General features: G+C 30.1%; 1 protein-coding gene across 2 annotated transcripts in view; it reads right to left on the reverse strand.

Moving 5' to 3' along the window:
• Positions 1-22,131, reverse strand: part of LOC130893985 (KICSTOR complex protein SZT2-like) — a 41,241-nt gene that overhangs the window by 1,993 nt on the left and 17,117 nt on the right. For both annotated transcript variants that reach the window (XM_057800460.1, XM_057800469.1), the window contains exons 25-36: positions 21,282-21,549; positions 18,169-18,334; positions 17,646-17,915; positions 17,161-17,515; positions 16,195-17,108; positions 12,460-12,624; positions 11,700-12,055; positions 11,447-11,647; positions 10,660-10,834; positions 2,272-2,491; positions 1,913-2,207; positions 28-401 (exon numbers count right to left, since the gene is read on the reverse strand). In XM_057800460.1, coding sequence (XP_057656443.1) covers positions 28-401; positions 1,913-2,207; positions 2,272-2,491; positions 10,660-10,834; positions 11,447-11,647; positions 11,700-12,055; positions 12,460-12,624; positions 16,195-17,108; positions 17,161-17,515; positions 17,646-17,915; positions 18,169-18,334; positions 21,282-21,549 — 3,759 coding nt within the window. The remainder of the gene's footprint in view (positions 1-27; positions 402-1,912; positions 2,208-2,271; positions 2,492-10,659; positions 10,835-11,446; positions 11,648-11,699; positions 12,056-12,459; positions 12,625-16,194; positions 17,109-17,160; positions 17,516-17,645; positions 17,916-18,168; positions 18,335-21,281; positions 21,550-22,131) is intronic.

Raw genomic sequence — 22,131 nt, forward strand, 5'->3', positions numbered from 1 at the left:
TTTTATATCATAACTATATTATTTTACCTTTTTTAACCATTTCACCTATAACTTTCTTGGTGGTGCTAGCTTTGTCTAAAATCAGCTGCTGCATCAATTGCTCATGTGATGAATAATAACCTAAATAATTTACAGATTCTTGGTTTATTTCTACATATGGCAAAGAATTCGATTGTTGGGTAGTGAAAGAGATATCATTGTTCAGTGTGTCATTACTTGTATGTATGGAAAAATTTTGTTGTTCCATTGAACTTAGAATATCAGAATCATGGACATTTTTCTCAGAATTGTATGCAAATTCGTTTGGTTCACGTTCCAAAGCAGAAAGGCTTCTTGCTGTTGATGAGACTGTTCGGAATTTTCCAAGTTTTTCGTCTACTTCTGATTTTGGATAGACTTCTCTAAATTTAAAAAAAAATTAACAATTTTATATTGCGTATATGTACATAGTAACACAATGCGCATATACAGGAGTCCCTACTGACAATGAAAAGCAAACAAATTCATCTAATTTGAAAAGTTTTCACATTAAAAAAACGAAATATTTTGTTCTCTTCACCGAACATATATCAACCTTCGCTTTTGTAGCTTTTTAGAATATCATAAAAGTTCTGGGAAACTTCAACATTTGAATTCAATTGTGCGCTTTAAAAAATGTAGCACGCATTGTGGGTACCTTTTTTTAGCAAAATCCTGTATACTTATATATCTTTGGGAATTTCTCAATAAACGAATTTGAAACATCATCCCATAGGTTAAAATCAGTAATTTATTATTGATATCTTTTGACACATTGCCCTAAAAACTGCAGAAGTATTCAAGCAAATGTACCCTCAGGTGTCACTTATTTTTAAAATTCATACACAATTGGAAAAACTTGCACGTGTCACACAATTAAAAAGGAAATCGATATTAAAGATGATATGAAAGTGACAAAGATTAAATTGAGTAACCTAGATAATTTAACGTTAAATGCATATTAATGTAATGTGATTTTGAAGTATAGAGTAATGCAAATAATACTATAAAATCAGAAATAAACACTAAATACAAGAAACAATTATTATAAAAAGGGGCTTAGCACAGTTTAGAGAGAGCTTAGAAAGTGGTGGAAAAGGTTGGAAACCAGTTTTATCTTATCTATATAAAAAAAAGCATTAATTATAGTCCTACAAATTATAATTTTAGTTTTATTAATATAAACGCCCTCTTAGAAGAAAAAGATATTTGTAGACACTAATTATGTTATGGTAATTCCTCTAAAGAGCCACCAACTTCATTCTGTGATAGTTCCAATTAGAGAACGGCATTTATTTATAGATATCAATTTATATATCCGTTTTAAGAGATATTCTGTTTTATTATAATATTTGGATGCATGTCAAATCACTACAGATAATTTTGGCAGATTGAGTTATTCTCGTATATCAGAATGTACTATTCAATTCTAATCACTTTTTCAATATTGTGGAGGATAAGTAAAGTTACCCTTTGACTAATTTGTTATATGCAACTTATATGGACATTAGTTATGAGATATTTGTCAAAAGTGCTGGGAAATTTGTTACTTAGAAACTAAGTTACATTTTTCTAATGCTTCCAAAGGACTTACTAGAGTTAAGTTTCAGAGAAAGATGCAGCTATGTAATAAATAATCAAGAATTTGTATCAAACATTAAATGAAAAAAAAAAATGTATATTTTGGTTCTTAGATTAACTTTAATACTATGTAACTACGTTAATGAAAACAGAAGTACAAAACTACACACAGTTCATCACAACTGTAACTGGTGGCTCTCAAATTTGCGATACTTGAGTGTGGGCATGAGTATAACAAATTCAAATTGGGCATATACTGATACATTTTAAGAATTAAAATTTTGGAAATTGATAACTTTATGAATATACTTGCCTCTTTGAAGTTAAAATGAGGTAATATCTTAAATGTAACACATTATCGTTTGGACTGAAGGGTGTACAGACATTGTGCACAACTAAAGTAATATCAAAATCATCAGTATGTTGTTGATCTTGAGAATCCTTATATGAAACTTGCGGAGCACTTGTCACTTGCACCAAAATATATTCTGATTCACCTTCATGAGAGTTCATTTGAATTACTTGAAAATCATATTGGTTTACGTTAGATAAGAGGTAGTCAAATAATTGTTTGCCTTCTGTAATTAAATCTTCAATTGTCAAAGTATCTAGAAAATTTATACAATGTTAAAAAAAATTTATTTATGGGTTTGTACATTGCCAGTTTTATACCTGTATGTACTAAATTCCTTGCAAAGTTTGGAGCTTTATTGTAGTATTTTAAAAAATCATCTAAAAACTGATGTACGTTGTATCCATCACAAATTTTATTCACTCCTGTATTTCCACATATGTAATTATAAATACATCGTAAGTGGTAGTCATAAGTGAAAGAATGAAGATGCATCAAGTTTTTTACTCTGTCACATTCATCCAAGAAGCTTAAAGTAAACTGGAATATAAAAAATATATAATTTTTAAAAAAATCTCAATTAAGGCATATATTTGATGATTAAGTGGATTAAAATTCAGTTAGATGATATATTAATGTGAAATACAATAAATTGAAAATAATAGAATTGGTTATGTTAGCATGAATTTCCACGAATACTAAAACAGTACGGCAACGTAGGAAGATTCTGTCACTTTTTCAATGGCCGACAGCTGGGTACTCGTGTGTTTATATTAAGTAATAATAAACAGCTAAATAAATCGTAGTCTATCATTTACAGGACCCTTTACAGAACAGAATAGAGAAATGAGAATTTAACCACAGACTAATGATATTTATATACGCCCGACGCGTACCTTGATGGACCTCAGTTCTATGTAAGATGTTCTATAGTACATATGTTTTTTATTGTTCTTATTAAAAGGCAATAAACCTTTTTTCATTATGAGTTATTTATTTTATTAACTACATTTTGTGATGACTATGAAAAATGTGTGAACGACTTGAAAAGCGCAGGTGCGAAAGTGTTGGAAAAGAAGAAACTTAATAACATGTTAAATATTCTGTCCGATTCATATACTTATACCGGTGATCTAATTGACACATTAAAAGAAGATCAAACAGCCGATTACGTGAAAAGTCAAATTCGAATCAGAGTACAAAATTAAAAAGACGAAAGTCTGAAAAGAAAATCGAACGTATTTACTGTACATAAAAGTCGACAGGAGCGGTTATGTTATGGCTGCGTGAGCTACAGCGTTTGCGTACCATGAAGCTCACTATATTAAATTAAATGATGTGAGTGGTAATGAAATACAATGGCTTTTAGATAGTGTAAATGTTGATTAAGGCGATAATAGGGTTCTAAGGACCACAAGAATCGATAATGTCAAAGTAAAGTAAAATAAATAATTATGTCTCTTGTGTAAATATAGCGAATAAGAACATATGTAATATGGGTGAAAAAAAAGGTCCCATACAGGAAATCCCAGAGTTGACAAAGGGGCCAAGCCTGAGCCAGTCCTGGGAAGCCTAGCTTCGGCGTATCTGTATTAACCCATGCGTGGGTCAGGCTACTTAACTCAGCTTCGGCCATACCAATGATTACCCAAGCTCGGGCCAAGGCTGGGATAACGTTGGAGAATTCTGTAGGTAGAGAATTTTAAGAATTTATTAAGAACAGTGGTACAATAAATCAAACCAAAAATCAAACACCAGAGCAAAATTGTCCAAGTGAAAGAATGAATAGAAATCTTGAAAAAAAAGTTTTGGGCTGGAACAGTTAATGCCGCAGCCTATCTTCGAAATAGATCGATAGCATCTGGATCAAGTGACAATATACCATATGAAATTTGGAGTGGTGATAAGCCAAACTTAATTCATTTAAGAATAATTGGTTCCACTGTATTGGTACACGTACCCCAAAGTAAAAGAAGAAATTCTGCCAGAAAGTCTGAGAAGTCATTTTGGATTCCAATGAAACAGTCAAGGGATATCGATTATTCAATCTACAGACTAACTCCATTATTACAAATAGATGAGTAGTAGTAATGGAAAATATTGAAAAAGAGAAAGAAACTTTGATAAAAACAAGATTACGAGTAAAATTTATCAAAAAATGAATGGATTTTAAAAATCAGAGGATAAGAAAAATGAATTAATACTCGAAATAGAGCAAGAAGTGTTATCGGATTCAATGGGGAGTATACTATAAATAAAACAAATATTAAATAATAAAATAGAACCAGAATTCGATTCAAATAACATAAATTCTGCCAATATCAATTATAAGTATGACTTAGAAGAAGAAAAACTGGAATTGAAAAATCTTATTTCTCAATTTCCAGAAGTACATAGACCTAATGAAAAATTAACTTCCACTAATAGTGTCAAACATGAAATAAAAACAAAAGATGATACACCGATTCATACAAAATCATAACCTTCATCAAATCCTTGGTCCGCCCCTGTCTGGATCGTTCCAAAGAAAATGGACGCGTCTGGAAAACAAAAATGGCGAATAGTAACGGATCACAGAAAACTAAACGAAAACACTATAGATGACAGACACCCTTTACCAAACATCTCAGATATCTTAGACAAATTAGGAAGAAGTCAGTATTTCACAACCCTAGACTTGGCTTCTGGATTCCACCAGATTGAAGTACATCCAAATTCTATTCAAAAAACCGCTTTCAATGTGGAAAATGGACGTTACGAATATGTACGAATGTCATTTGGTTTAAAAAACGCCCCCGCAACATTTCAACGTGTGATGGATAACGTACTGAAAGATATACAAAACAAAATATGTCTTGTTAACATGGACGACATAATAATATTCTCAACTTCCTTACAAGAACATATTGCACAATGAACATCTTAAGCAAGTATTTAAAAGACTCCAAGAAAATAATCTGAATATCCAACTAGACAATTGTGAATTTGTATGTAAATCCGTTGAATTTTTAGCAGATGTCATAAAACCGAATCCCAAGAAAATTGAAGCCATAAAAAATTTTCCAATTCCAAAAAATTCTAAAGAAATCAAATAATTCCTAGGTCTCATTAGTTATTATAGAAAATTCATTAAAACCTTGGCTCAATTAACGAAAGTTTATTATAGCACAATAGAAAAAGGGTTATTAGCCATAGTGTGGACTACAAAATATATCCGACCCTATTTATTTGGAAAGAAATTTAAAATTGTTTCCGATTATAAACCACTTCATGATTATTGAATTATATATAAAAAAGGTAAAAACAATACAAATGCTGATGCCCTTTCAAGAATTTAAATTAATGCCATAGATAAAAAAGACGACGACAATATTTCATTTTTTCCAAATTTCAATTCTAATGATCTACCTTAGATACTGTCGATTTAGATGAAATCTTACATACCTTACATACTGTCGATTTAGACGAAATCTTACATACCTTAGATGCGAGTTTAGAACCAAAAGTCAAAATTTTATCAGATATAACAATTAAACCCGACAAAGCTAAAGACCCCAATAAAAACATCGAGAATCAACGAGACGAATTAGAGACTATACACACACTAATACAGAAAATCCCATTATAGGAGCCCCATACATAAAAAAACCATTAAACTTATATAAAAATCACCGACATTTGCAAAAAGAAAACTTCATTCCAAAATCGACTTATTGAATGTATTTTAAAACTAAAAACCTCAAACCTCCAATATTAAGAGTTTTTCAAAAATATTTTAGAAAAGGTTCTTTCATTTTATACATAACCACTTCAATATTGGAAGATGTAACAGACAATGACATCCAACAAGAAAAAATAAAGTTATATCAAGAGACTAAAACTTCTCATAGAGGTATAACAGAAAACATTGCTACCCTTAAAAAGGTCTATTATTTAGAGAACGATGTAAAAACTTATGTTAACCTTTGCGAGATTTGTCAGAAATCAAAATACGAGAGACACCTAAACAAATTAGTATTTATACCTACTCCTATAGGCTATGAACCCTTTGATCATATTTACATAGACACCTTCAAAACATAATACATACATAATACGTATTTTTAACAATCATTGATAGTTTTTCCCTTAATAATCAAACGGGTACCGAAATAATAGGTAAATTAATAATATACTTTAATAATTATGGCACACCAAGAAAAATAACATCAGATAACGATAAAACATTCAAAAACGAAAATCTACAAAATTTATGTTCCTTACACAATAATGAAATGCATTACTGTTCACCTAGAAATCCCAACTCTAATAGTCCTATCGAAAGATTTCACTCCACCTTACAGGAAACCATAGTAACCCTAAAAAAAATAAAGATAAAATGCGAATATTGTTCAATTAATAAATTACCCCATACTCTCCTATAACAATTCAACCCAAAGGGCTCTAAAATATACACAGTTTGAAATCGTTAGAGGAAAACTTGATTAGCGTAACCCTCTCGAATTGAGTAAAGAACAAATTATCTCTAATTACATGCACGAACATTCAGAAAATATCGAAGCAATAAATAAACAAATTCAATTAATGATTCCCTAACATCTCCTATCCTCCTATCGAGGAAAACGATAATGTTATAATCCAAAATAAAAGAACAATTCATAAAAATAATATAAAACCGCAATGTTTTATTTTTCCAGATGACAAAAATCTTTCTTCTACTCTTACCGCTTCAAATGGCGACAGCAATACAAATCAATAAAATTCGAAACCCAGCTCTTCCCGTCTCCCTAGCTTCCACGTACATAACTAATGCTCAACATACATTTGCATACCATATTAATATTAGCAATATAGTTATGTCTCGAGCAGTTTAACCACATATTAGTAAACATTAATACAACTTTAAGTAATCATACTGACACGAAGAATTACCTTCATGACTCATCGAAAACTTAACCATGCTCTCGATTTCTTAAATTCAATACAGAAAAATACTCTTCTTTACCATAAAATTAAGCACAAATCAAAAAGAGGATTACTCAATTAGACGCAGATGACGAAGAACGTTTCAATACATACTTCCAAATAATTAAAAACAATGAAGAAACCATACAAAGTGAATATGCAAAAGAACATTCGATATTGACGAAAGTAATCAAAGCGTATGAATCTCAATTACAAAAACTAACGGATAATCAAAACATAATCACCAATAAATTACAACAAATAGATCAACATATGTTCAATGTTTCTCATGCATTTTACTTATCCTTAATTTTAGACAACATTATAAACCAGTTGAATAAAATTCAATATTTAATCAATAGTATAGATAACGCAATATCTTTTGCTAAAGAAATAATTCCATTTTAAATTCAAACCAATTAAATGATTTGATATTTTCTCTTCAAACAACATATGGCAAAGATAGAATAATTAAATTCCAGGAACTAATAAATTATTAGTCTTTTCAGTACACAAGGAACAATAAAAAGAAGTATTGTATTGTTTTCGATATACATACCAATTATAAATCCAATCCCGTTTACATTGTATAAAATATACCTTATACCCATCCTGAACTAAACTATTATACTACCTCATCCTTATGTATTACTTAAGAAAAATATGCAATGGTCAGTAACAGAAATATGCCCAGATGTAGAAGACATCTTCATCTGCAAGCAAGATTTGCTATTCTTTGGATAAATGGCCTACCTACTCAAAAAATACAAAAAGAAACTCAGAAAAAATGCGAACCCGGATTTTCTGAATTTATGGAGGGATGAGTTAAGTAATCCAAAACAACCTTCTTCACAGCGGCGCATCATCATCAATTACTTATTTATTATTATGAACTCTAATCTCATTAAGTTATCGTTGCTATAAATTTGTCTATGTGTAGTTTGTCTGTCAATTTTATAGATTCCACTTCAACCCTATTAGAGTCTTCAATTATTAATGTGACTCTAATGAACCATAAATATATCTAATTTTATAATTATTATTGTATAAGATAAGAAGTAATATATAAAGAAGTCTGTAAAACTAATACTTCGTTCATTTAGTTTGATATTCGTCTAGTACGCCAGTCAGATTAGTGTAACTAATTGTAACTTTGAATTATTAAATCCTCAGTTTGCCAAATAATTGTTTTTAAAAAGCAAGTTGGTGAATTGAGTTATTTAATTATAGCATGTATATTTACAAAAAATTTAAATTATATCAAACATGATAATTTTGTAAAATCTTGGTTTGTCTGAGTTGTTTTAATTATTGGTAAGTGGAGGTGTTATTATTGTCTCAATAATTAAAAAAGTAGTCATAGTAGCGCCATCTATATGTAGATTACCGAAACTGTTTATTTGAGAGTATTGTAAACTGCACTATCTTAGGACAATAAGTTTTTCTAATTTCCGTTATATTATTTTATGAATAAGGTAGTTTTATATATACTCTTAAACGAGCAGTAGCTTTGTTTCTTTTCTCTCCCCAATACAACAGATTGTGCATCTACAAATTCTTTTTGGATGCTCTTGTAAAATCCTAGGTCAGGAAGTTTATTCAGTTGACCAATAGGTCGGTTCAACAGTTAATATGGATCTTTGTCCTCTTTTCCATTACTTTTAGTAGCTTTGAGCCCCATTTTTAATGTTTGGCATTGTAATCACAGACGCAAGGAATCTGTTGCCAGCTTTGGTTAACAACTGCTCATATTGAACGCAACTCATTGTGTGTCTTAGTGCACTATAGGGCCCTTCTTCGTACTTTCTCTATAATGTTGTGTGGATTCCACAATGATTTAATTAGTGTTTAATTTTTTTAACTAAAAGTCATATTCCTATTATAAATATGATTTCTATTTTTTTATCGTTCAAAAAGTGTTTTTGGTCTCATTTTTGCATTAATAAATTTTTTTCAATTTCAAGCTGGTAACGTTGTATAACTTTTGTAGTAATATTAATCATATTAGTTTAGCCGCTATTTTTAAATATATCCATTTCAATAGAAAAGCACGTTTTGTTTACAGTTAAATTCCTAAAGGTGATTAGGATTTATCGTTTCAAACAGATATTTTAGTTTAAAAGCTTGTTATTTACATTATTTTAAAAAGACTTTCTTGAAGACTCGATTATTAAATTTAAATCTAGTGAAAATCAATATTTTTGAAGTTAAGTTATTTTAAACTTAGATCGTTTTATTTTAAGCGTTTATAAAATCATCATATGATAATTATTCATTTAATTACCTTAAATCTATCAAATAAATTGTTAATTTTGTATATTTGTTTATAAAATTGTTTATTTTTAACGCAAACGCTGACCTATATCAACTTACTATACTTATCCCACGAATGTAAAGATACATTACTAAACAAATTTATAATAATAAATCTTTCAAGGATTATATGATTTCAGTTTTTATATAATAAAATACATAGTACACTTTTTAATCCGACACTGAGTATTATATACACAATATGTTCCTCAAATATGGAACCATAAAGAAAACTTTTATGAAAAAATGTTATTCTTTATTTAAACTATTATATAAAATATAATAGGGAATTTCTTATCAATTGTATAAAATGATTATTAAACAGTGCAAAATAATCTATTGAAATTCGAATCTAATAAACGCTTCATTATCGTGAAGTCAAATAACATGTCCTAGATTTATTGTGGTCCATATAGGGCATTGGTTGTGTTGGAAGACAATTACTGTTTATTTGTGTTCCTAAAGCATTTTTAGATCCTGATTATTCTTCTGATTTCGCAGTGATTGTCAGGGAGCTTTGCCAGTCATATATGCTAATATTAGTTGCCCTTATATGATTTGTTGAGTATGGGTCTAATTCGTGATGCTTGATTGTGCCATCTGGATTCCATATGGCTATTTATAAGAAACTTGATCATTTTACGACAGTAGTGAGAAATTTTAACAACATACAAATCTACTCCATAAGATTTCTTAGCATGTTTTAAAGTTCATTAAAATCATTCGTGTTTTGAGCTATAGGTGTGTTTGCTGGATGTGGTGCAGTATTTGGTATGCCTCGTGACTGGTTCATGGTTATTTGAGCATAGCTGACAACAGGCTGTAGGTTTTGTTCAGTAATTATGTGTGTTGTAGGTGGGTTTTGTTTTGGTATAAGAGTGTGGTATCGTTTTTGCTGTTTTTTTTTTGTAGACTGAGCAGCCTTTATTCGCTGAGTGGTGGCACTCACATAGTATACATATAACATATGGTATCCTTTCTTCGCGTAACATTGTTCAGTTAGATGGTCCCCTGTATATTTTAAAGCATCTTCGTCTTTGGTAATAGTATTTTTTTGTATGCGCGTAGTATTAACATCTTGTATATTGTACTATTTCTTTCTCTTGTTTTGGAGGTTCGAAATTTATTCTACAGTATAAAAATTGTTCCAGATTGTATACTTCTTTGTTGTTGGAGGCTGTTTTTATGTCTGTATGGGAACATGGGCAATGGTACCTTAGTATTAAAAATGTTTTATGTTCCATATTTTTTCTACTTAGTGACCGTGATTTTCATTATCATTTTTTAATTCCCTTTGTTTACTGACAGCGCCTATATAATATATAATTATAAAATAAATTTCTATTTGTCTATAAATGTCTATTATTACACCAATTTTAAACAGTTTAAAGAATAGTGTATAATTTTTTGTATCAATTTTAATTACTTACTCTATTTATAGATGCTCTAGAGCTGATACTCTGCAGTCTGTTGCATTCTATTGCCAAAAGTTTAGTCATAAAAAACGGTTCCGAAAATTCCACTGATAAAATCAAAATTCCTCCCAAAATAGTTTTCTGAATGTAAAATACATTATTATATGATGATTTATCTTTGGTCCATATTCTAAAATAATTAGTTTATAATAAAATAATATGGTAGCAATAGTTAATAATTATGTACAAAATTGATTTTATGATTTATAACTAAAGAAATCGGATGCTCCAATTGAAGTTAACATTTGAACTAAACAAAAACATACATTTATAAAAATATAATTCACATGCTGAAGAGAAACGGAGTTACTTGAATAGAGGACAAATTATCTAAAATCCGATACGATAATTTGTCCACAAGACTTGCAAATTTCTTCTGATGTCGGATACTACTATGTTTTATCTGAATAGGAAGGATATGAGACGGGCGTGGGGAAAAAATAAAAAACAAGCAAAAAACAATTGATTCATATGAATGTACTCGATTTGAGATTTCGGAGAGAAATGGAATACGGAGCAAAGTATAGGATGAAAATTCAAATAATTAGGAATAGTTTACCTAGAAAAAAAGATCCCACACATATTAATAGAAAATGTGGAAGTTAGCAGTGAGAAAAAGGTTATACAGTGAGATTGATTTAAATAGAGAGAAAAATACACGACAGTAGACTACATAAAAGTTCTACAACTCAGTCTTCACACTTACAATTGAATAAAAAAGATTTTACAGGAATCAACTCACCCCGGTTTATTGTGAGGGTTATCAATTTGAAGGGGCATAAAACCAAGCGTTTGCATGTAATGTCTATACTCGGAAAAAAATCCGTAGCATAGTTCTGTATGCCACATTTCTTTCTCTTCATTTACCATTTTGTCAGCCACTTGTATTGCTTGGGATGGATAAAGAGAATGGTCCCGAGTAGAAGCAGTTTTTAAACGCCAACTGAAAGTACATTTTTAATTTTGCTATTTTCTAAGAGAACTTATTATACTACCGAGACAAAAATAGTAAAGGTGTGTGACAATAATGCACTATCCTAGAATTCTGCAGTAATAAAAATATTTGTGGCACACTGGTGGTACTCGTTCTTGACTGGTACATAGCATGCAAAGTTTTTAATTCCTCTCTATCTCGTTTTTCTATGGTCTTCATTTCACGCATTTCGGAGGTGAATGTGACAACAGGATCAGTAGAGGCAAGTTTACATACTCGGAAGTTATCCCTGAAAGCCTCTAAAGTGGCAGGTAAATTGTATGTTAATTGTACTCGTTTATGGGAATGATCTTTTGGAAAACTTATCATTGCTTCTACGTTTCCCAATAAACTGGCATAAGGATTATTAGGTATCATCTGAAAACACAATTATGTAGAATTTCCTAGCAAACAGTGCAAAAAATTCATATGAGAGTACGGGGTTATATCATGTGTTCATTTTGTGCTAAATATTAAATTTGATATATCAGATGATAATAGATGTTTATTCAAGTAGTTCCCATGTGTATTCGATGAAAAATCGGAGTAGATACATATTTTGTTAAATCTAATTATTTTCTTCTTAAGTATATTGGATTTTTTTCAAAAAGCAAAATTTTATCATTAAATAAATGGTTAATTCAAAAGTTACAATTTAATAAATTAAAGTTTACCTCAATGGTTCTAATAAAAAGAATACATTTGAAACCTTTCAATATGTTAATGTTCTCTTATACTAGTTTAAGCCTACTCATATATTATTACTCATATTCAATACTTACAAATAATTTTCTTGTTAGTGACTGATTGTGGAATAGACCTAATTTTTGAGAAATGACTGAATTCAAAAAACAAGATCTCACACAAAGCCATAAACCCAAATTAGAACAACTATTATACAATTTATCAATATTTTCCTTTGCCCAGTTGTAAGTATAAATAACAATCTGTAAAAAATATACTTCTATTAGAATTAAATTTTTATCAACATATAAATATTTAAAAGATATTATCTATTGTTTTGTATAAACAGGTATCAAGTATAATTTGAACATCTCACCATAAGAGTATTATATTTGAGGATAGGTATATTTTGACTAATGCACTTTTTTCATATATTTACAAATATAAAATAAATGTTAGAAAAAAGCCCGATTCACTTTTTTGACAACGTCGATGTGTGCAGAAATAATTTTAAAAAGACAGAACAGCAGTCGTGCCACCTATAATTTAAAAGTGTTTTTTGACAAAAGAAAACACGAACGTAAATAGTATAGTGAACATTGTTTTCTCCATCGCACATGCAAGACAGTTTTTGTTTACTATTATATTACTATAAATATTATAGTTTATTATATATATATATATATATATATATATATATATATATATATATATATATATATATATCCAATTTTAAAAGCTAGAAGACTTCTTACAGTAGTCTGACATATACTATATGAGCCCTACAATTTCTCATATCTGATAATGAACAAGCTAAATAACTTGGGCATCAAATTTGGCTACATAGTGAAACCAATATTCCTCACTTACCTACCGCATAATCCGAAGCACACATCAACAATCCGCAATCAACTAGGGCTGAGAAATCCAACGCTCAACAGAATAATAACTGTCCAAATACTCCTACTCAATCACCCCACAACTCCCACTGATCGATCTTGATAAAATAGAAAAGTCATCCAAAAGGGCACTATGGAAGGAGTTACTGACTCTCAGAATGCGTCAAAAGGTACATTCGATGAAATCACCACACCATCTGCACAAACTGATGCCAAAGAGTCCAAATTGCAAACAGATTCTTTTAAGCAAGCTAACCGTAACAGTCTCCAGAAAACCAAAAAAGATGCGGGTCTTACGGCAACTTATGGAACCCTTAAGACAGGCTAAACATGACCCTCGACAATATTCAAGCGTATCAGAAATTTAGCAAAAGAAAGCAAGTAGAAAACGTAATTTTAAGTATTTAAATTATTATATCACATTCTAATATGTTTTGTTTTTATAGAATTGTTAATTGTACTGGAAAAAACTATAGATGAAAAGATGTAGAAGATTATTGATACTGAAAAACCAAAAATTTACCACAAAAAATTTACTATGAAAATTCAGAACAAAACAGAAAATATTAAGGATAACATAAAAATAATTGAGATGGGGCATTTAAGGTAAAGTTGAATTCGGTAAGTTGTAAATCCAACAAGGTTTCTTGCACGTATTTGCATGTACCGATGATGCCTTTGAAAACTTTAATTCGCTACCAAGATAATGTTAAATATTTCAAGAAGAACATTAAAATATACCCATCACTGACACAGATGAATAGAAACGAGAGTCAATCATAAAAAAAATGGTTCTAATATTTTAGAAATTTATTCATATATTTTGTGATTTGTATAAATTGGAGATTTGAATTGAAAACTTAGAAATGTACAAGCCAAGAACTAAAATAGTTTTATTCAATATATTAAAAAATTTAACTGGGGTTCTTCTAATAATACCCAACCCGGTAAAAAAAGAGGAATGTATAAACAAATATGTTATCTCCAAAAAAAGTTATAAGGGTTATAATATATTTTTTCAATTACTACATAATTAAATATATTTTTTAATCATCATAGTATAAATGTGCCAACACAACACTCAACAAGTAATAATTAATTTTTTAAACGTCAGTTGTACGTTTTAATGTCAGTTAAAAATATTCATTTCTTTTCTGTCATTCCTAAGCATGGAAAAGTGTGAAGTAAAATTAAATATTTTAAAATATTATGAGAATTTATTATAACATATATGTAAATTTTTAATGTGAATTACAATTTTTAATCATTCTCAGTCTTTCATTAACTTTGTATAAGGAATAAATTAATTTTTATCATTCATTTATATGAAAAATGTTGCAACAATTGAAGTTTTGTTCTTTATTTGAATTTTTTTCACTTATATATCACAGTACATTATCTGGCAAGAAGTAGCAACCACCCAAAATATTTTTAATTTATTTTTTATGTTGGTACAATAAATATATCGGAAACTAAAATTATCACTTGACAGTTGATTTGAAATAGTCACTAACTACATTCTGTTTATCTATTTAAATTTATCTGAATGGCCTGGAATGTGTGGCATTTAGCGTATGCTCGCTACGACCTACTCCCACTCCCCTTATTTCGCCACGCTAGGAGTCTCCCTTCTTCTCGTGGTAGACAAATCAATGAGATGGTGCGCTGACCTCGGCGCAAAGTGAGCAACACACATTGCGCATTTAGCACGAAGGATAGCAAAGCAGCATATACGCAATAACAGATGCCTGACGTTTTTAAAACATACATAAGCTCTGACAGCTCTGTGAGATCAAATTGCCGATATAGGTCTCCCACTCCATCTCTTTCCTATTATCTAGAAACCAGTAGTATATCAGGACTATGAGTAATCTGTTAGTTTTTGGCAAGTTCTTGATGGCATCAGAATTAAACATAAATCTGACAAAGAGATTAGTTTTAATAATCATATCAAAAAAATTATTTTGTTGGATAAATATGGATAAAAGAATTTCGAAGGTAAATTAAATTTCATATGGCAAAACCATCAAAGAAACGATGGAAAAATTAAATGAATATTATCCTGAAATGGCTCTGTCCCATAGAATGATTTATAAGTGATTCTCTGCTTTTATAAGTTGTCACATAAACACGGAAGTTGAGGATCCGGGACCGTTATTTATTGTAAATAATCCAGAAATCTGCGCACTTTTACTTAACAATCTTCTAATATAAATATGTGAGATAACTAATGGAGTTAATATTTCAATATTTTGTATGAAAGATGATATTTATGAAAAAGCTATCTGAAATGTGGATACCGCGAATGGTTAGTGTTGATAAAAAACTCGCTCAAACTAAAAATTCAAATGATGTCTTCAAACGTTATTCAAGTGAATTTTTCCCAACTAGTGGATAAAACTTGGGTACACCATTGTACCTTAGAAAAAAAAATACAACCAAAATAATTGATTTCACCCGAGGAACGAAGAAAAAAGTTTTTTTGTCAATAAGGTCATGGCAGGTGTTTTGGGATTCCAATGGTGTAATCTTCATTGATTATTCAGAAAAAGGGAGAACAATAACTGGCTAACATTATGCTTATTGGCTGACACGAGTTCGGTGATGCAGAACTTAAAAAAGGGCGACCACATTTGTTGAAGAAAAGAATTTTGTTCCATTACGACACCATTTTGGATTGGTTGTCTCATCCGCCATATTCTCTGGCTTCCTTCTATTACTTTCTGTTTCCAAACTTGAAATAACTTGTTGAAAAGCGATGTTTTAAAGGATTTGATGGCAGAGACAAACGGAACGGAAAGAAAGATTATTTTTTGAATGATTTGAAAAAATTAGAAATTTTCTGGTCTAAATGTGTGAAGTTAAAAAGAGATAATATTGAAAAACAAAATCTTGTTTGACATATAATTTTAGTAAACTTTACTTGATACTCACACAATCGTTTTCCACTGAGATCCACAACATTTTTTGTCTGGGTATAAACTTATTTTTGGAAATCTCTGGAATAAATTTTTGGGTATGTTTCAGTGCCTGTGGTGTTATATAATCAGGCACTTCGCTGCCATCTTCAACTGAAACAGTTGCATGCCAATGATCCATATTTCTTGATAAAATTACATATCTATGAATGAGTCTAGAAGCTACAAAAGGCACGTAAATATCATCACTTTTTTTCCTAATAGAATGGACAGGAATACATCTGAAAGCCCTTGGGCAATCTTTCAGAATACTAATCAATTCTCCTACAATAATATTGGGTAAATGTCGACTTTGAAGTAAAACTTTATGTTTTTTCACTGAGGGAGTATTCATTCTGTGGCCAAATTCTAACCATTCAGGTAAATATTTAGAATATATAACAGATAAAATACCAGTTTCTCCGGTTTCATATGCATTTAATTTTACGGAGAACTTTTGTGTTTGATTTTTTTCTTTTATAAGTTCTTTTTGTCTACAACTCTCATCGAACGTTATTGATCTTGTAGCTTTAAAAGTAGGTTGAATTGCATGTCTTCTCTTCTTTTTCGAAATACAGTGTTCCCATTTTGGTTTTTCAACGTTTGCCACTCTAATTTTAATTTCACACTGCATATCCAATCTACAGTTAAATTCAATTTCCTTTTTAAATTCTAAATCCTCAGTGTTCAAATTCAAAGGTTTAGTACCTATATCATCATAAATATTCTTCTCACTCTCAATGCAGAGAGGATTTCTTAAGAGATAATATTCAGTTACGATATCCCATGAAGCTTGAGAAACAGCGAGTTTTAATTTGTCAGATAAATTTTCAATATTGACACGTCCCTGTTTCCACAACCTAAATTCTAAGAAAAATGGAGGAAAATCACCTATAAAATCAAGAAATTAATAATGTTTCAGCATAAATGAAATAGAATTTACCATTATTATCAATAATATCAGATGTAACAGTTGTTTCGTAAGTTCCAGATTCAAAAATCTTGGAGAAATTAAACTTATCCCCTTGTCCCCTTTCCTTGCAGAAATTATTAATGAACGCCAAAGCTATACAAGCTATGCCTCGACTTCCTGAAGAAGGATTCTGGCTCTGGTTATAAATGAAAATATTGTCATCATTAGTGAGTACATCACGGTCACTATTCTTTGCATAATCTTTAAAATGGTAATGTGACCGGTTATCAGTGTATTTTGGGACATTCAAGAACTGGAGTAAATTCTGCTTCAGATAATGTATGAAGGATTCTAAAAAGTGGAATGCAAACTCTTGAATTGTCAGCTGAAAACAAAAATAATTATATTTACTTCATTGAAACTTTACTCAAACAAAAAATATTTTATTTGTTTTAAAATCAAATTTGTTTAATATCAAAAAAATATTGATTAAATAGTAAAAATAGTAAACCTACCCTTATTATGAGTTCAGGAAGCTTATTAGGCCTTTGGATGAAGTGTACATCCTCTGGAGTTAAAGGACACATTGCATTTCTTGCTAACATAATAGATAAAAATTCTAGTACTGCATCATCTAGACGATTTTGGAGAACTTGAACTAGATCAAGTTGAACATCTGAACCAGCTTCAGTTATACCATGAACCTTCAAAATTAAGGTATCTTCATGTGATCCATCTCTGCTTTCTCTCTCACCAAAAGATCTTACTCTTGGACGTATATCAGTCTATATCAAACATAAACCCAATTTGAAAAAGGCCGGAGAAAATAATTAATGTATTCTAGGAAAATCAATTTTTTTTTAATTTATCAGCATCATTGAAAAATATTTAAATAGTAATATTTAATTGGTATAGAAGTATAAACTTTGGTAGAACATGATAAATAAAATTACTTATTTCTACAAGAAAGATTGGAAAATTCTTATTCAACTAAGCTATTATCAATTGAATTATTTTTAGGAGACACATGAAAATTACCGATGTCGCAGATACTATGCTTTGTTCGGACTGGGTCAGAAGCGATTTATTTTGAGAAAATGGCAGTGAAGCTATTGATGGACTTCTAGAAACCGTGGTAGTAGTTTCATATTCGTTAGTTTTAAGAAACGATTTTGTTCCAGAGTAATACATGTTTTCTTGTAGTCTAAAAAAAACATTAATCCTATTGTTAGTAATAACGTACAGCAATAAATATAAAAAGGCACAAAATAAACGTATTGTCATTAGAATGGAAGCTTTTTTATGGTAGGTACAAACAAAAAATATTGTGGAGTTAATTGGCTTTCTTAGATATATCCAACAAATAGTACAAACAGTTATAGAAAAACGAAGTTTTTTTTTTGAAAAACTACTTTGGCTGAGATTTAATAATCTGGACGAATAAAAAATAATCTCTTCCATTTGATTATCAATCTTATTTAGGCAATTTAATACTGGATTTTCATTATTATTCATGGAAATTGTATTCTTATAAATTAGATAAATCTTAGAACTACAGCTGCTTTCCAATTACATCAAAACTCAGATTACTCTCACTTGTGACATCATAACAGTTCAATGCACGTTTGTTTTTACCGGCAATCTGCACAACCTTGGGACCGTGTATTTTAGTGAGTTTTGTAAACTCAGATCTTGCAAGCGAGTACACAATACTAAATTATAACAAACAGCCATAAGTAGATAATCTTATAAATAATATTACTTTAGTTACATCTTTTCTTCCGCTGCGAGTAACAGACGGTTAGATCAACAATGATAATGGTGAATTTTATGTGGTTATTGAGAATATCAATTCACTCAATTATTCACTGAGCAGTGACGTCATTATCTGAGTATAAGATACTCCCATAACTGAGTGTCTCAATTCACTTGTATGTAAATGGAAAGCAGCTATTGTCTAGTATATTGTTATTGATATTAAATCTGTATGCACCACGCGTGAATCTTCTTCTTTATCTGCATGATATTTTTGATCCACAACCACATGGTTCCCTTTGAGTGATGGAGTGATCCAATAACTTCTCTAAAAGTTCTCTAAAAGTCATACTCTATCTCAATACTATTTTCTAACAATCTAATAAAACAATGTACCGGGTGGAACATTGACTTACTAGATAACAACTAAAAACAGCCATCGGCCATATCTCATGAACAAATTCTTCAACAAATTATAGATATTCTCCAATATACAAGTTTTAGTCTATTTCGAATAGGAGGTGGGGAAAAGTGGGAACCTTGTTATGAAAAAATGCTTGTCAGTTCGGTTTTGCTTCGCCGATTTTTACAAACTCGATGTTGTTTGAAAGAGCCTTTGCCAAGCGGTACAAATATAAAATTCGAAACAATTTAATTAGCAACTTGAATGCTAGAGGGCGTAATTTTTAGATATCGTGATTTTTTTGACAAATTTAAATAGAAGCATAAAAGGCGAGAATTTTTCTTCAAACGTAGTTAAAAATGTTGTATTTGTTTGCTATTGTAGCAAAGCATACAAAATCAGTAGAAAATATATAAAATGAAATAATAAGCAAGTAAATATGATTACACGACGATCCTCAAAAACTTTTACAAATTTTGTGTACAGATGAGGCTGCGTTTCATAGTAATGGTAATAAGTAAATCACCATAATATGCAATACTGGTCCGAAACAAAAGCCCGTTGGATACCAAAAGACCAACATCAGAGTCGTTGGTTTGTAAATATGTGGTGCATAATTCTACACTAAAACTTTAAGATACGAATTTCCACTTCTTTAAAAGGCATAGCCGTAGCTATTCGGTGTGACATGTTCTTACAACATAATAGTTTTATATAAAAAATACACTGATTGGTGGAATTTCATTTATTTGGCAAACCGATCTCCAGATCAAACTTGAATTTTTATTTGTGGAGCCCAATAAAATAATTCGTTTAAACCAATACGCCCACGACAAAACTGTTTTGAACACCTAGGGCGCCACTAATTATGTAGTTATGTTAGTTGTTAATTTTTAAATTTGTTACATGGTTTATTCAATGATTTGTTTTCATTGTTAGTAATATTAGCTTTACATTTAGATAACACCATTTAGCGGCAATAATAAGATTATATGAGAACAGTTCAAACTAAAGGACTGTAGGTACCGACGTAAGAACTTTCCATCCAGAATAAATTTTTATTGTCCATTATTTTTACCGTTTACACATTTCTTAAGATATTGGCATGCGGTTTTCACTATTTTGATGTTAATTTAATTTACTTTCAAAACATATTCAAATACAATATCTAAAATACATGAAACAACGCCTCCTAGCATTCAAGTTGCTAATTAAATTGTTTAGAAATTATATATTTTGTATTGCTGGATAAATGATCTTTCAAACAATATTTAATTCAGAAAAATTGGCTAAGCAGAACCGGACATAACATTTTTTTATATCAAGGTTCCAACTCTTCTCCAACTCTTATTTGAAGAGTCAGACTGAGTCTTGTCAAATGAAAAATTCGTTAAAAGAATTGGATTATTGTATTTGAATTGAATAAATTGTAAAAAAATTGCTTTTTCAATTTGATACTTTCAAATACTCCCTTTGGTGGTGGACCTGAAATTCTGAAAATAATTCCTACGAGTTTCTCGGGTCGGGGCCACTTTAGTTATTTTTTTTTCTTCCTGAAGCTGTAATATAATCCGTTCCTGAGATATGGCCGACGGCCGTTCTTAGTCGCCCACCTGGTACATGATCTCTGGGGAACCTATATCCCTGTGATATGCAGTTTTTGATTAATATTTTAGTATTCTTCTGTTAGTTCAAGCACGAACTCTGACATTTCTGTTGGTAACAAAGTAATCACTTAGCAATTTACTTTCTTATTTCAGATATATCAGTGTCTATTATCTGATAATGAGCTCATCATGTATCAAGGATTATAACTTGAGCAGCAAATTTAAGCAACATACTTGTGGTTTGTAAAAAGTTTTTTTATTTTATTTAAATGACAAAGTATAGTCATACTAATTTAAAAATATGAGTGAAGAAATGATTTTAATAAGAAATGTTAAATCAGTTATTTATTCTGTTCAGTTAAATGATTAAGTCATTTAAGACTTACCTCAAATAAAATACATTTTTCTGATTGTCTCGGTAAACAAACATATTGGTTCTGTTTGACACAGAAAATTTATCCAGAATATTTTTTAGTGCCAGTATTCCTCTGGATATTCCAGATTTTCCAGGTCCAGTCTTCAGCCGAGGATGTAGAATAAAAGGAGTTTCCCACACAACTGGACAACTGAATTCCCCAGCTTTAAAATTCAATGATGCTTCTGACAAAGAAGCGGAGTAAGCCATCATATCACTGTCTTCATTATTTTCAATATCTGAAAGATATTAAATTACATCAAGAATTAATTAAAAAATCACAAAAAAATTTTAAAAAATCTTGTAATAAATTAATATTTTTTATTTTGATCGAAAAACTTCATATTCTGTTATGTTGAAGCGAATTAAAAACGTACTATGTAATTACATCCAGTTTGCATCACTTCTCAATAGGGTGGTAATGATGTAATTAAATTAAATTAAATTCATAAAGCACACTATGCAAAAAGTTGTAGTCTATTTTTATGACTGAGTAATTTTGACAGGTAAAAACAATTTTGGATTAGTAAATAGGTTCTCTCTCATTCATAAAAATAAATTGTGATTTTTCCCTTATATTCAGTATTTCATTTTTATTATTTAATACATATCATGTGAAAGTACAAAAAAATGGTCTATTTATAATTTGCAATAGCCACCTCCAAAATTCCTTATACTTTTAAATACAACTATAAGTAAGACTAAAGGCACGGCAGAGGACAACTTCATAAGAGGCTTAAGTACTTTGAAGCAATAGTATAACACCTTGGGATGTTGGAAACAAAAATCCCAGAAAAATATCCTCCTTTGGGAGGAGTTAC

The sequence above is a fragment of the Diorhabda carinulata genome, chromosome 1 (genome assembly GCF_026250575.1).
Source record: "Diorhabda carinulata isolate Delta chromosome 1, icDioCari1.1, whole genome shotgun sequence".
Lineage (NCBI taxonomy): Eukaryota > Metazoa > Arthropoda > Insecta > Coleoptera > Chrysomelidae > Diorhabda > Diorhabda carinulata.